The sequence below is a fragment of the Trichoplusia ni genome, chromosome 13 (genome assembly GCF_003590095.1).
Source record: "Trichoplusia ni isolate ovarian cell line Hi5 chromosome 13, tn1, whole genome shotgun sequence".
NCBI lineage: Eukaryota > Metazoa > Arthropoda > Insecta > Lepidoptera > Noctuidae > Trichoplusia > Trichoplusia ni.
This window is the reverse complement of record NC_039490.1, coordinates 5,686,139-5,702,202: the sequence shown is the minus strand read 5'-3', so window position 1 is coordinate 5,702,202 and position 16,064 is coordinate 5,686,139. Positions and strand designations below refer to the sequence as shown.

The 16,064-nt window shown below is 36.1% G+C and overlaps 2 protein-coding genes across 3 annotated transcripts; one reads left to right on the top strand and one right to left on the bottom strand.

Annotated features, from left to right (window-relative positions):
• Positions 1 to 597: 597 nt before the first annotated feature.
• Positions 598 to 10,512, top strand: LOC113499821. 2 transcript variants are annotated; one of them, XM_026880363.1, is made up of 7 exons: positions 598 to 867; positions 1,129 to 1,210; positions 1,992 to 2,111; positions 3,663 to 3,869; positions 4,321 to 4,429; positions 4,788 to 4,937; positions 9,350 to 10,512. In XM_026880363.1, exons 2-7 carry the CDS (start codon positions 1,151 to 1,153, stop codon positions 10,285 to 10,287), a joined length of 1,584 nt encoding a protein of 527 aa, XP_026736164.1. In that variant the 5' UTR covers positions 598 to 867; positions 1,129 to 1,150; the 3' UTR covers positions 10,288 to 10,512. The 2 variants fall into 2 exon arrangements, with proteins under 2 accessions (XP_026736164.1, XP_026736165.1); XM_026880364.1 differs by having other exon boundaries at positions 599 to 867; positions 3,663 to 3,800.
• A 75-nt stretch (positions 10,513 to 10,587) lies between these two features.
• Positions 10,588 to 15,726, bottom strand: LOC113500214 (paired box protein Pax-6-like). The gene is made up of 6 exons (XM_026880923.1): positions 15,630 to 15,726; positions 15,315 to 15,491; positions 14,805 to 14,887; positions 13,674 to 13,870; positions 13,247 to 13,431; positions 10,588 to 12,669 (listed from the first exon to the last, which is right to left on the bottom strand). The coding sequence occupies exons 1-6, from the start codon at positions 15,664 to 15,666 to the stop codon at positions 12,581 to 12,583; spliced, it is 768 nt and encodes a 255-aa protein (XP_026736724.1). The 5' UTR covers positions 15,667 to 15,726; the 3' UTR covers positions 10,588 to 12,580.
• Positions 15,727 to 16,064: the final 338 nt, after the last annotated feature.

Below are 16,064 nucleotides of genomic sequence, written 5' to 3'. Positions count from 1 at the left end.
AGACGTTGCCGTGTGAAAAACAACGTGGTAAATAGAGAACGGTTGATCATTTTGGCTTAGATAAATAACTAGTTTAGTAAGTGTAGTATGCATGAAGCAATTGCGAGTTAGTTCATCGAGAGAAAGGTGCATAAAAGACTATACAAGTCTAAGCCAAACACAAAGCAGGTGCTTTTGATGGCTAGAGTTAATTACATTATTACAATAATAGTCTTGGTGTTGTACCGTTAGCTGTTTTAAATTTGTAAACTCCATTCATAGATGATGGCTATAGTGATAGGAAAACCGTTTTTATTCTAATAAATTTAGCCGTAATAGATTATAATTCGAAATTAATGATTAAATTTTACACAAAACCGAGCTCTTAGGTATTTAAAGGTTTATCATTATAAGTAGTAAATCAGATGCATCCAAACATTATAAGGAAACCTTTAAGTGCTTTAACTTAAACATTAAAACCTAAATGAAACATTGTTTGGATTTAGTATACAATTTTTATAAAGAAACCTCTAATTATAATCTAAAACTTAGTATAGAATGTGATAACATTTGATTTAAAAGTTTAACATTAAAAAAGTCGTTATTCAAATTATTGAATTTGTCCACATAAAATACCTGCGCCCATACCTACGTGTAATCTCGATTACCACGGAAAAGTAAAATCCCACTCTATGGTACAAAATAGACAAGTGATCAACCAATCAAACGGTGGGGCGGACGAAACGAAATGAAAGTCCGCCACATGTCCGCCATATCTACTACATCTTCTTTCTAATAGTGACGTTCATATTATTTTGTGTTAGATAGCGTTATTGTGTAGATATTCGTTGTATAATTTAATTATTTTTTTAGTTTATCTAATACACGGTGAGTAAAGTGTGCAATCTGGATTTGACATATTGATAGTTTTTAATTTGGAACTTGTTTGTCCGCGCCGTGCTTTACGTATTGTCAAAATGGAAAAATCTTAGTTTTATCGTAACTACTGCCTTATTGTATGTGTTATTTATAAATTGGATCCACTGAACTATACTCGTGACGTATTTTGTAGCGTTTAACGGTGCCAATTGAATAATACAATAATTTTTGGTGTCGGCATTATTAGACGGTGTACCCAATATTTCACAGACCCTCGACGGCGGAAAACACCATGGAGTCCCCACGAAAATTCAACGATTGCTATTTTTACTACTACTCCACATGCACGAAGGTAAGAAAATAATTATGATCACATTTTATAATATAATGTAACTTCTAATGTCATATTGTTTATATTCTGAGTGTCTGATAAAAATCATGGAAGCTAACGTGTTATGCCCTGTTTCATTCATTATTTTATGGTTAGAATATTTTATCGACGTGATAAAAGTCTATTTATATGCATCTTTGATTTGCAACAAAATGGCATTTTATTCTGGCTGAATAATGACCGTATAATATGCGAAACTAGCTGTAATATTCAATTCTACATGCTTGTCGAAAATTCAAGAAATGACAGTATGTTGGCAAAATATTTATGGAACCATACTCAAGTGAATTGAAGTATTTTAATCAATGACAATTGGGTAAATATATGCCAGTCCTAATTACAGAATAGAAATTTTCAACAATTTATAATTGACAACTGACAGTACTGCAAGCATGTTGCTTATCCACCACAACAATATTGTATTTGTTAGAAAGCTAACAAGTGCTTGGTGCAGTAATTCAGTACCTTATTTTCCCCTCTTTTGTTTCTAATTGTGTAATACATTTGTATTGTCCAATATGAACTAGATCAAATATACAATTTGAATTTTATGGTGTAATAAGAAATATTATGCAGCTAGAAAGTAACTTACAATAATTTTTTAGTCTGTTTAATTTATTATAAGTGTTTTACACTACTTATAGATTCTTTGTGATGTTGACCACCAGCCTGTTAAGATCGTTAAGGAGAGTAAAGACCTCTTTTATGAGAGGGGAACAAATACCATACTTGTTTGTTACAGGGTGATAATTGCGTGTTCCGTCATGAACCATCAGCACTCGGCTGTGAGACAGTGTGCACAGCCTGGCAGCAGGGCAAGTGCCTTGATAAACGCTGCAAACTACGTCACATGGAACTGAGGGTTAGTAACAGATTTATATCCGAAGTACAGACAGAAAGCTAGACTAGCATTACTGCAGACATTCATTATTTTTATAGTTTTATATCATAAATAGTACTAATAATAATGTGCTTTAAGGTTGTGTCTCACCATTAAGTAAAGTTGGTTAAAGGTTCATAAAAGGAGGGTAATGTAATTTATAATTAAGGCTCATCAAAATATATGGCACATAAATTTATATTACACAGAGTAATGGTCTCTTTTATTTTACTGTATTTTATTTTTAGCAATAAGCAAAGAACTGTAGAACATTGTATTTAACAATAATGTTTGTAGTTACAATATTTGTTTATTCAGAATCTAATTTAATTTTTAAGATCAAAACTAATTGTTCCTTACAAATAGAAGTTAGAAGAGCCCTTAAATAATGTTACAACACTACATTTTGACTTTTGTAATGTCTACTTTTCAAAATCAATGTATCTCTTTATATCTTTATTAACGTTGAATACAACTTAAATATTTAATCTGCCTGCCAGGCAAATCAAAATTTAACATGCCAATAAATAAATTAAAGTGCCAAAAAGAAGTACATAATGATAGTAAGCAACAGTTAAAGAACATAACAGAGGCTTAAATTAAATGTATTAGTTATTGAAAACTAAAGCAATTTGTCTCAATTTGTCAGTATTATAATATTTCTCAGCCAACCACTTGATATCATTTGATTAAGTGATAAGAACAAGCTCTTATCATTTTTAGTCTAATCATGATGTAATATCAATTCTTTATCTTAATCTTTTGATATAAGCTGGAACTGATGGTTTAACCCAGTGAAAATGTGTGAATGATAAGAATTTACATAATTGTTTGTCTTGGTATTCCATATTAATTTATTTGTAGGTCACAAGAATTGTACTGAATTGGATACTTGCTAATAATTTTGCATTTAGCTGTAAAATTTCTAATTTCCCTTTGTCGTTGTCACACACAATGTGTTTTTATGTTACAGATTCATTTAAAATTTAAACAAAATGTTCCTTACATGGCTATACACTTGGTCTTGAATATGCAGCAGCTTTCTGGAATTAAGACACAATATTTTAAAATATTAGTATTCATATTGCATATTATTATTTAAGTTATGACTGGGCTCTGTTTATACATGTTGCATATTATTCAATAAAAGTGTTTATTGGTCAAATTAACCGTGACAGGAACTAATAGGTTAAGCTAATCTTAACTAGTAGAAATATTTAACTGTGAAATACAGTGAATAAGAGAAGAGAAATACACCAACTCCGAGTTACGCTTGCAAGTTAAGTTGATAAACTTGTCTACAATCTGAATAATAAATATGTGTATAGAAATATTTGAATTCAAAGCATGCTTGACTGTGCTTATAGGTTAGTTGTAGTCTATATGTTAGCATGATCATTTTTGTAATTCTTTATATCCCCGGATTCACGAAAAAGGTACCTATCTGTTTTTAATTGTCATATAGTTTTTGGTGTATAAATGTAAATCTTAAACATGTATTTTTCTGATGAAATTACATTGTTTATGTTGTAGAAAAACCGCAAGCAAATCCCATGCTATTGGGAGAACCAGCCGGGCGGTTGTCGCAAGATCCACTGTCCGTTTATGCACAAGAACCCAGACGCGCGCACCGACGGCATCGCGCCCAGCCAGCCCGCGCCACCCACACCCGTGAGACCAACACATTTTACAAACTACACACCGACAGATAGACGGTGTTACCACAATATGGTGCCTAATGTTAGTCAGTGTTTTAATCTGTTGCCTTTTCTTTTGTTTTGTAAGATAGCAATAGATTTGAACGCTGTCTAACAATGATGGTGTTTTATCAAGTTTAACATTACTTATGGTTTTATTTTGTTTGTTCTTTTTTTTTTATTAATTTTATTTAATAATGCAAGATAGTCTATATGTTAGACAATGGAAGGAAGCCTAGCAGTTAAACAAAAAGGCAAAAACTTAAAGTTATCTTGGTTCAAAACGATTTGCTTATTAACTCTCTTATATCAACTAACTATCATTTTCACTTACCCCTAACTTCATTTAGATATTAAAATCATGCTTTAAATTGAATTATCACAAGCCTTAACCTTCCAAGTGTTCGTAATAGTTCATGAGTTTTGTTTTGTTTGTTTTTTTTTGCCAACGGGTGTTTTTGGGCTGTTTGTGAGTAGTGAGGTGTACATTTCAGGCCGTGGCCGCGTCGGTGGCTGAGCCCGTGGCCGAGCCGCCGATGGGAGTGACGCCCGCCGTGCCCGCGCCCGCGCCCGTGCCGCTACTGTGGCAGCAACAGAGACAAGGTAACATACATACATAATATGGAATTATGTTTAATACTACGTTGTAAATATTGCATTCGGAAATGTCACTTGCAAGCTCTATTGAATGAAATTCTGTCGCGATGTCCTTGGGTAGTTGCGATTTGTGGCGAAATGGATGCTAATGTCCCTTAATCAGGTATATCACGGGCAAGCCCGTACCGTGTACGGTACCAATGCCACTTTTCTGCTTGGTCCGTATATCGTTGGACGCAGGTTTTACACTTACAAAATTATGGCCCCAAAGTACTGTAGAAGAGAAATTTTCGTAGATATTAAATTATCGTAATGGATTAAAGGTGGGATATAGATAGATATGTAAGTTGGTTTGTACTCGCAGTGGTGCTGGACTCGGCCATCCTGGGCGTGCTGCCGGCGTCGTCGGAGCTGCTGGGCACGCGGCGCGTGTTGCCGCCGCACGCGCACGACCAGGCCGCCAACCCCTACGCGCCCATGCCCGTGGACCCGCTCGTCGTCAACTTCGAGGAAGGTATGCGCCTGTACTGAGCCCCGCGCGCCCAGCCCCCAACACACGATCTGAGAGCCCGCCCGCCGACACTCGCGCCCGCAAGGGACCGCCGCTAACTAACGTTGTTAATGCTCCAGCTGAGGAGCCTCTTCGTTTCATGTTAACGCTGTGGACTAAATTGTCCTGCTAGCAATTGTTTGGTACTGCCAGTACTGCCACCCTATTATTTTGGTGTAGGAAACTAGTGTTTCATATTTAGTTTGAGAACGTTTCGGACCGGTCTCTAAAACTATTAAAAAATTTGGTGTGAAATGTTGCTACTAGAGCATGGTGAGCAAGTAGATGTTTACAGAAATAAACTTTTTCTGTGTAATTTGAAAGCGGAAAGTTGCGTTAGAAATGGAATCGTCTAGGATTGCGCATGGTTCTGTCATTGACGGCACTAGGTTGTATTGTAAGTCGACAATGATAGAGCCCGCTGCGAGGCGCGGAACTCTCAAATTGTATGATTGGGGCTTAAGGCTCGATTTGCTGTACTCATTTGAAAAGCCATCAAAATAAGTTGAAGTTGGACTAAATTTGGACCAGTGACGTTACGATAAAGTAAGGAAAAAGTGGGTAAAGCTATTTGATGGTGAATTATTTCCTAGTATATATAATGAATATTCTCCGTATGTGGCATTGTACTTTACAATTTTTCTATATAAGAGCACTGGATAAAGGATTGCAAGCAAGTTTTATGCGTCATGATTTTATGTGATATAAAAAGCAATCGTAATAAATGTATCGTAACTTTTGATATGCGCGAGAGAAAGTGATCGGCTAGGTATATGTAATATATACGCGATGTGATGGACACTTTGGATTGTATGACGATATGTGATTTTGATGTCTTTCCAAATACTGTTTGAAGCGAATCTTGTAGCCACACGTAACATTAATATACTATGTACTATGCACTTGAGTTTTCAATAAAAATATTAGCGTATGCTCGTAATATCGATATCACGGCTCGCTGACACTCAGTCTAATGTTTGAGCCAACCGCTTGATAGCGAAGTGATTGTATTTTAGGTTTCTTGTTCATTCAAGTTTCTGGCGCTCGAAACCATTTAATATGTGACTGGCACGTTTAATGCTCTGCCTATTTCACTTCATGAACTAAAATATTTGACTTATATTGCTCAAGAGCATTCTATGAGTGATTCGATTTGTTATACGCGCCCCCGTGCCAGCGGTATGTAGTATGTTACACTTGAATGGACAGCGAGCCTAACTCGCGTTATTATAATAATTCGGTAGTTGAAAACTCTGCATTGTCATGTTGTGGGCGGTGTGCGTAGGGTTAAGCATTAACGATGTTATCAATTCAAACGCTCATTTATTGTTTTTGTTTTCTAAATATAACACTATGCTTTATGTATACTATGGCACTGCTGACCTAATCCTCTCGTCAAATTCATGGTCGTAGGTCGCATTCGAAAGGGTAACAATATTATTTTTCGAGTTCAACCCTTTGTTGTGCCAATAAAAAAAAAATATTTATGTCTAAAACGACCGAGAAAAAGTGTTAGATTTATTACTTAAAAAATATATATATTTATTTTATTCACATGTTATTGGTTAAGAATTTTTTCTTACGTTTATTGTCGTTAGCGGAGTGGGAATTTATTGTTTATATATTTTTACGCAGGCGGGTCACGACCTGCCGCTTTATTAATTTTAACTTTTGTAGAAAGAAAATACTATTCTTTTGTTCTCCCAGTCCGCGAGGCGACATATAACACCTGTTTATGGAAGGTATTATTATTGTTTTTATTTTGCCAATAGTCAATTAATATAGTATTTATTGTATAGATATAGTTGGATTCAGTTTCACAATTTTTTCTATTCAATATTGTTGAGGAGGGTGTGGATTTAATGAGTTCGGGAGTTACATTTGAAACTGAATCCAAATTAATTTAACAAGATACAATATTGTTTTTTTTTTATGTTGCCGGAAGAGGCGGCTTTTTGGTTGACTCTAACTTAGACAATGTTTAGCTGTTTTTTTATACCATAGACAATGATTAAACAAAGTGAGGTTATATTTGACTCACGATGAATTTATGATGGTAGCTCTCTTCATTCACAACTTGTTGGAGACACATGGAGAAAAAGCGACGTTGGTATTTTTGTATGTGCAATAAATTAGAGAATATAATCTCTTTCATATCTTAGCTAATTAGATTCATTAATATCTCTCGCTTTTTCATTTACTGTATCGTTATATAACAATTAATATCACATAGATAGACAGTTACAGTCATATTTTAAGAAAAAAATAATTCGTTTTCTCTCAAAATATCACTGCAATACTTTTTTTTAATAGATGTTGATATAATCTTTGTCTATGATAGAAAAGTACATAATAAATAGGTTTAATAACATATAAAATACAAATAAAAATATATATACACGATTATTGTAACTCATTAATATAGGTGAAAAAAAAAGAAAAAAAAAAACAGCTTTATGCCTTTAAATTGTTTGTATGTTAGTATGTAGGATGTTTTAAGGGGCTTTGGCAGTTTATAAAGGTACCCACTGCTACCTGCCCCCTATACTTTATATATTCGCACCGTGAGATTTAGATAGAGCTAATAAAATGAAAAAAAAAATGTATCTCTAGGTATACACAGCGGAAAACACAGTCCTATAAGCACTGAATTATAAAGCTGTGATTTCCGTAAAACAAAAAAAAATCGTGCTTAAGATACTATCAAGTTAGAAAGATTAAAAAAAAGAGATAAGCTAACAAAAAACAGCATTCGATTGCTTAGCGGTTTTTTGGTATGTCCGGTAACGCTTCCGATTTTACCGCATTACGATACCACTCCGGTATGTCTAGTTAACGCGATTTTTGTTTAAATTCATTGTGTGAAACAATCCGGCAAAGAATTTGATTTAATTTTTATATTGTTGCACTAAGATTAAAGTTCCTATATTTATTACAAAATCGCTAAAGTGTGAACAGGACAGACAAGCAATCGGTTCGCGTTATGGTCCATGGTACGCCTAGTCATTATTTATGTATAAAAACTATTTATCAAATATTTAAATAAAATAGTCTCGATTGGTGGGGATAGATTAAGAAGGAGGTTTCTTATATTATTTTAGCATGCTCAGTTTTTACACATTTATTTAAAAAAAAATCTCTTGGTGTTCGCTTGTCGAGAGCTAAAAATTATTTTAGGTTTTATAAATTAGCGGAAAAGTGTACTGAAAAGTTTTAGGAATATATTTTAGCATGAATTAGTACAAAGGGTGGTTGCTTTTCAGAGGCAGCTGTATTAAAAAAAAAAGAAATTGGTTTCGCTCGTAACTGTAGCAATACATTTTATATTTAGTATAATGTTGTAGTCTTGTCTCTTTTTTATACTAATAAACTATTTATTTACCTTTAGAATAATTGTTGGAATGTTAATGTTTTATGTTAGACAGTTAAATTTCTGTCATACGGATAGTGCTTGGGTCTTTGTGAAATGTATCACGATCACAGGAACGGACGGACTGGGCTGGTGTGACTACGTACTGTGTGTTGTATGTGGCATCTACTATTTTGTAATGTTAGTCGAAAAAGACTTATTATGAAGACATTTTGTATGCGATCACTCCCGATCAGTCGTACATTTCATAACGATGTTAAGCATACACTCATAGTTAGTTTATATTAACCGATTTTTTTGAATGTGGAATTCTTTCCTTTAGTATTTTTCGTCTTCTCTTGTTTTATTGAGAGCGGTCGGAGGGAGGGGATTACAGAAGGATTTGAACATTAGTTATGTGAGGTTAAAGTTAATCCACATTTGATCACAATCGGTTATGAATCCGAATGTTTTTCTAAGATTTGTACATGTGTGCGAAAGTGAGGTAATGTAATGAAATTAGAAATGCAGCACTTTTGATACTTACACGTTGTGTTCCATGACACTGGTTCGCGGAGGGTGTGAGGCGTGTTGCCTGCCGTCGCGAGTGCCTACACATAGTTTCTTGTTTCAAATAATACGGGGTTGTTGTTATGTTAATCTTAGTCTTATTTTATAATAAGAATTTCAAAATATGTTTATTATTAGTAACGCGTGTCTAGTACCTTTCATTTAAGCTAATTAATATTCAAACTGATATAGGAACTCGTAACGGAACAGAATTATACTTTGGCTTTGTTTAATCAAATTGTGTTTAATATACCAACGAGTAAATAAAAATGTTTCGTAATATGATTTTTGTAATTATTTTTGACCGCCCACCCTTCGAGAGTCGCTTTCAGATAGACGTTACGAGAACACACCGCGAATGTTGCCGGACGGGTCGTTTCAAAATTAATTACGAAAATCATTTTCAAAGTTTCGATATTCGCGTACGACTAAGCGGTTCGTTCGTGTGTTCTTGCAGAGTCGGATAATGAAAGCGCACCCTCGTCAACGCCCACTAAAAACGTATCTCCCGACGACGCGCAGAAAATAGCGCGCACTAAGTCGCAGGAGCTCTTGCTCCTGGAGCGGATCCAGGCCGAGGCCGCCGCCTTCTACAGCTACGAGCCCGCCGCCGCGCGCCCCGAGCCCGCCGCCAAGCCCGCGCCCGACGACCGCGCCCGCCACAACCCCGACGCCATCATCCTCGGCAAGCCCATCACGCTCAACCTCAGCCGCAAGCGCAAGCTCTCCACGCACGAGACCATCACCACCTCCGGCAACAAGATCATCAAGGTGGTCCGCAGCAACTCCATAGTCTACAAGAAGCTCGATCAGAACGCTCCTCCAGCCAACAACCAAACCAAACTCGATCAGAAGCAGAGCGAACCAGTTAACGATAGGAAACGAACATTATCAGAAATTAGCGACATCTATGAAATACAGGAAGACGAGCTTCTGGACAACTGCTTTGAATTCAAGAGGGTGAAGGTCGCAGAGCAAACGTCCAAACCCAGACTAATCAGAAACAGACTATCCAGTACAAACAAGAGTTCAGACGAACAGAAATACGATGAAATCGATGACAACAAATCAGATGACTCAGACTCAGAAGTACAAATAGTAAGTGTTGAATTAAATACAATCAACTCGGTAGACTTAGACAAGGAAAATTGTGATAGTGTTATTATAGATGTAGAAACGACTAGGTTAGGGGAACCCATAGACGTTGTAGACCTAAGTGAGGACCAGGACGAAAGTGATATCACTGTGTCAGACTTAGATTTGGACTTAAGTAAGAACGTGCCAGACGTTGTCGCCAGCTGTCACAAACACAAAGATTCAGAGAAAAGTATTTTAAATGATATAGACAGTTTAATTAATGATGATTTAAGGTTTCCAGTTTCGTTCAGAAAGTAGGTTTTAAGTGCAATGTCTCATGTTCAAAGTGTCTCAGTAAGTCAGATTCTCATAGAACTACAATTTGTAGATTTGTTTTAGCTGTAAGTACATTTACGTAACGACGTATGCAATACGCAAGTGACTTATTTTTTACTTAAGTGATTGAAGGCTAAGTCCTTAGTGTGAAGTTAATGAGTGTTAAAAGCTTTAATTGATTTAATTATAATAATTTTGCTAGTAAAAGTTGTTTTTATTGTAACACAAAGTAATCTGAATAATGTAAGAAGAATTAGAACAAAGGGTATTCGCAAAAATAAAACAGCCAAATGCTTTGATCCAAAAGTGTATTTATATAATGTTATTAAAACGTTTTATCGACATCACACAATTATTCACATTTTTATTTATAATCAATACATATACACATTAAAAACTAATTGTAAATTCGAAATTAACAATTCGAGGTTGCATCTAGCTAGTGTTAAATTGTTGTAAAATAAACTACTAATAATTTTCTAGAAAAAAACTAAGTTTGTTGTAAAAAAAAATCCTTATAACAGTACCAGTAAGGTCTAGAATTGAAATAAGACTGTAGTAATCAGTTAAAAATAAGCTTTAAGCATCAGACTTGCGCGCTTATGACTTGTACTCCAGTTAATCACAAAAAAAATACAATAACACGAAATTAACTATTTACACATTCACTTAAAAATATGAAGCCCTGTCTTTTCATATAAAAAAAAAAATACCTAAAGTTTATCACTACATTGGTAAGGCAGTGTTACACCAAGACTAGGATAATGTTATTTGTAGTACATTCTACTAGTTTAAGGATAAATCTCTTTAGCCCAACAATGATGGTATTTGATTGACGTATCTTCTCTCTTTGTGTAACAAAGCCTCTATGAATTCTAATAATATTCTCTAGTCTTCAAAACAGTAGCAGTAATATTGTGAGAAATCAATAGAAGTTGTACCTATTAATAAATTTAATACATTTTTTTCAGCTAGCAAGAATATTGCTAGTAGTAGTCCAAATGTGACATGTTTCGAATTTCATTTTAAATTTAAACATTTACAACAAATATACACAATTAAATACTCGTTAAATGCTAATCTTACCTATCTAACTATTTGTTATTAAAATATTTTTTTAACACTTACACCGAATTATTAAATTATTTCATTCAAAGAGCTACGGATACATCATTACATGTGCATCGATAACGTGAATGTATGGAATATCTATTAGAGGTTTAGTAAAATGTTTTGAATGAAATATTCTAATTTATATAAATACAATTTGAGCCTATGCTTTGTGCTCAGAGTCCTGTTTTGTGGCATCTAGTGGATATGTTAATTCTTTATACTATATGTTAGTATTCTAATCTCAGTATAAATGAAGTTGTGAACGAAATATCACCGTGAAGCACAAGAAATTATAAATTAAAACTATATCTATGACACAAGTACAATAATTATTCAGACGATTGTTCTTTAGGCATACAACATCTTACGTATACCAGTTTTGTGGGTACTAGCACGATTGCATTAATCTAATTGGTTAAGAAAAAACTGTTTTCATATCTACACAATCATACGTACTGAAAAGGGGGAATATTGCCATCAAAATCGAAAAAAAAACATTTTTAAATGAGGGTAGTTCAGGCAAATGTAATACTTTCATCACTTTTTAATACTACAATTAAAGATGAAAGTACTCATCAGTGCTGTGTAAAAAAAATGATTTTAAGTGACAAGAAAATAATGAATGAGCATAATTGTGTAGGTATGTCACAACACCTACGTTTGATCACAAATGCAAGGTCGAAAACAATCTAGTTAGGAAAAGGGTTAAATTTTGTCTATGAGCGTTACCTTTGGAATAGCGTTTACCAAGTTTGTGGTTTAGTCTCCCGCAGTACTGCTCTATCCGGATTTTCACATACGTTTGCACATCCGTATATGCTTTGTGCTAAAATTCAGGATCAGTAGCAGAACGACAGAAACGAGTCCTGTTTGAATCGAATTGAGATAGATTTGGTACTTTGAAAAGCGACACTAGCGCCAATTCCAGCAGTGGTACGAGTTGGAACTACTTTTGAAAGGCGCTAACACAGCGTCGTTAATAACATCCCATCGCTACTCAATCTTGCTTTGAATCAAGAGTAGGTACCATTACAGTAGATGCCTTCAATCATGAAAACTAAAAAGATCAGTAGGCACATAACGCTCAGAAACAATGCAACAGTTGGTAAATATAAATAGATGATTAGATAGCTTGTGATGTTCTCGGCTAGTTCCACCAGGGTCACTGCAGGCGCGACCAGTATTGCTGCGAGTCCTGCCCTGGCACCGCCAGCGGGACCGACACGCCCGTTCCTAGGAGACCACCTAGCTCTGGAAACAGATGTAAGATATTTTCATGTTATGGGTAAGTATACGAGGCTTTGGCTTCTAATACAAGTGATTTAATTAAGCTACCGAGATAGGGGTAACACATTACCTACTGACGGGGTAAGAGGAGACTTATTTCTTATAAGTTATAGAACAGCGAGCGTCATCGTAATTTACTAATTTGTTCTCTAAAACATTACAAAATCCATCTACGTCAGTCCTATTTACGCCGTTTTTAGAGTAGTCTATTCTTCAGTAAGTCCTGTATCTGAAGCAGAGCGAGATAGTGGTTGAGAAATATATATATCCACTTCTCGACTATAGAACCTGGCGTTTTGATTTTTATTAATGATTTAGTAGTTAATTACTTGAGAAAATTGGAAATTATAGTTTGCGCTGGAAGGACTCAAAAAGTCGATATCTGCTTCTTAGTTTAGCGCGGTAGATAAAATGATTTGTTTTTATCATTTCGGTTATGTAAGCCAGGTGATTTTATGCATAGACTTCCTCTTTGTTGATACTGCAAGCCTGAAACAGGGTCTGATCAAGAATCAGTAGGATAAGATGTCGAGCTTGTTACCTGGCGGTGGCGACGCGGGCTCGTGCTGGTATCCGTGGTGGTTGACATAGGGATGCGGCGGCTGTCGGTAGCCCAGCTCGTAGCGCGGGTAGCCCAGGAATCCGCCCTTACACAGCTCGGAGTCCGTCGAGTCGCACACTGGAGTCTCCACCATACCGCCGCCGTAACCCATCGGGGTCAGCGGGCTGGAAAGTAAATAATGATTGTAGAAGTGATAGAAGCATGAAACGTTTCCAATATTTGTTCCTTAAAATGAATACGATCTGTTTTAGTTTTTGAAAGCCAAAGTCATACATAGCAAAATGTATCTCGAAGTTGTGTAGTTCTCCTTCAAAAAGTGCAGCCTTACTTATTGCTTATTTATCTAGGCCAAAAAATAAAAAGCGTTTGAAGATTTTTTATTTAGGACACTTAAACATGAACTAACCTGTAAGTATCAACATTGAGCGGCGGCTGGTAGGGCTGGTGCGGGGCGTGCGCGACGTGCGCGACGTGCGCGGGCGGCGCGTGCGGCGCGTGCGGGGCGTGCGCGGGCGCGCCGCTGTAGCCGCAGTCGGGGCTGCGACGCTGCGACCGGATCTTCTCCTCCCGCCGCCACTTCGCGCGCCGATTCGAGAACCACACCTTAACGTCGGGTTAAGTTAACACACAGCGCGGAGGACGCGCTAATAGGATCCTTACAAGACTATACTTGTTCGTGATACTAAGTTATGGCAACACTAAGTTAACTGTATTTTTTGAAAAGTTGTCAAAGTTACTGACGTACCTAGTCTATAACATTGCAAGGTAAAAAAGCTTAAATGCTTTAGGTCAAAACTACCTACCTACTTGACTTCGTGGGATGGGTACCTAATGCAAATCTGTGATCGAAATCATTAGATATGTAAGAAATAAAACATAAAATCAGCAATTTATTCTAAAAAATTATGCGAGTCGGCAAATAACAAGTTTTCCTCAGCTCATTTAAAATCGAGTTTAACTTTAACTAAATTCATATTCATCTGTATTAACAGACCTTACCCTCTAAACCCCTATACGAAAACAAAACAAACTTAATCCAAGTAAGTTATATTCGCCAGTTAGCAACCATCGATGATTATAATACCCATCTTAAATGTACATAATCAATAACTGCGGATGCCAAGTTATCAAGGCTATCGGGAAGCAGTCAGTCGGACACATGCCGCGCGTCATTATTACATATTGCGGTATGTAATTACAATGTAAACGCGGGTATTATGGCAAGAATGTCGCAATATCTGTATACGTATTACGTAGGCAATATTAGTTATTGGATATAGTTTGCTACTCTAAATTTAATAGATTTGGTTGCTTTACAGGTGCCTATTGAATTATTTTTCATCGATATACGATACACCTACCTATTTTATAACGCGTTTTGTAACATGGCAATATTTTTTAAGTTGCCAGCCGTTTAAAAGCTACCTTCATCGATTTTTTTCTTAATTTTGTTAATGCGTGGCTAGGTTAGGTTTATACGATATTTATTAATTACTTGAAAAATAAATAGGCATTTGTAATGATAATGTAAGCTCACCTGTATTCTAGCTTCGGGCAGTCCTATCTTGGCGGCAAGTCTCTCGCGAGCGAACACGTCTGGATAGTGAGTTCTTTCAAATTCTGCAATAAATGAATAAATGTGTGGGTGCTATTTGAAAATACTTAACTTAAAAAAAGGAAATATCAGTATAATGAGTTGATTAACAAAAAACGCTTTTCCGAATAGTCGGTTAGCGATTAGAATATAAACTCTATCAGTATAGTGTGTAGGGTAATTAAAGAAGGGTAGATAAAAAAAAATATGACGCTGCGCCACCAGTCTGCTTGCGATCAAGTTAAGACAGCGTTCTTTCTTTCTTCTACAGTTTCAGTCTAACCTAATTAGTCCATAATTGTTTCTGTCTAACCTACCAATTGTTAAAACGTAGATGTTAGGGAAATAATAAATATTGAATATTGAGTAACTTTGCTTCGCTCACGGTGTGCAATGTGCATTCATCACTATACGTTCCCGAGGAACAAGTAGTTCTATTTTTAGTGTACTGACCTCTTTCTAAGCTATCAATCTGTTCATTAGTGAAGCTGGTCCGGTTTCGCTGCAGCTTGCGTTTGAGGCGGAGGCGCGCGGCGTCGTCATCAGCCCCGCTAGAGCCCGCGTTCGAGTTGTCTCCAGAACCCGTCTCATCTGAATGTAGCCCTTCTAGACCTTCCAGTGGCTCATCGTCTGTGGATAATTAAGTTAGTTAAGTTATAGTGCCTAATTTTAATTTAATTTAAACGCTTAGGTATGTACTGAAACGAAACTTCAATGCGATTTTGTAGACAAGCAAATTAAAAAGTAATGTCTCAACCGTTAAGCTACCTATTATATTTTTTAGACATATAACAGACATAGACATATGTAGGCGTCGTCGTGGGCGACCTAGGAAGCGGTGGCGAGACGACCTTAGCGTTTACCGCGCAGGCTGGTTCCATGCGGCCCAGAATAGAGAGTCGTGGAAGGATTTGGGGGAGGCCTTTGCCCAGCAGTGGGACACAGTGGGCTAGAGAGAAAATAAAACAACAGACAACTATTGATTGAGTAAAATAAATATTTGTAACTCCCATATTTAATTTTTTTTCGGTCTTACAATCAAACAGTGTAACTACTCCGTTTTGTGAGACCCTGTAATAGCTTAGAAGTTTATCATGTAGATATTTACAAATACAACCTGGTTTGAAAAGCAATGGTTTTGGTTCATTGCAAGCTTCAAGCTACAGAACGTAGTAGCTAGGTACGTTAGTTACTAGCAAATAT

Excerpts from the sequence above, each read along its gene's own strand:
- LOC113499821 (XM_026880363.1), top strand. The coding sequence starts at position 1,151 with ATGGAGTCCCCACGAAAATTCAACGATTGCTATTTTTACTACTACTCC. Across the intron at positions 1,211-1,991 it reads ACTACTCCACATGCACGAAG|GGTGATAATTGCGTGTTCCG; the intron begins GTAAGAAAATAA and ends TGTTTGTTACAG. Across the intron at positions 2,112-3,662 it reads TACGTCACATGGAACTGAGG|AAAAACCGCAAGCAAATCCC; the intron begins GTTAGTAACAGA and ends TTTATGTTGTAG.
- LOC113500214 (XM_026880923.1), bottom strand. The coding sequence starts at position 15,666 with ATGTCTATGTCTGTTATATGTCTAAAAAATATAATAG. Across the intron at positions 14,888-15,314 it reads GATTGATAGCTTAGAAAGAG|AATTTGAAAGAACTCACTAT; the intron begins GTCAGTACACTA and ends CATTTATTGCAG. Across the intron at positions 13,432-13,673 it reads CTCAATGTTGATACTTACAG|CCCGCTGACCCCGATGGGTT; the intron begins GTTAGTTCATGT and ends TTTACTTTCCAG.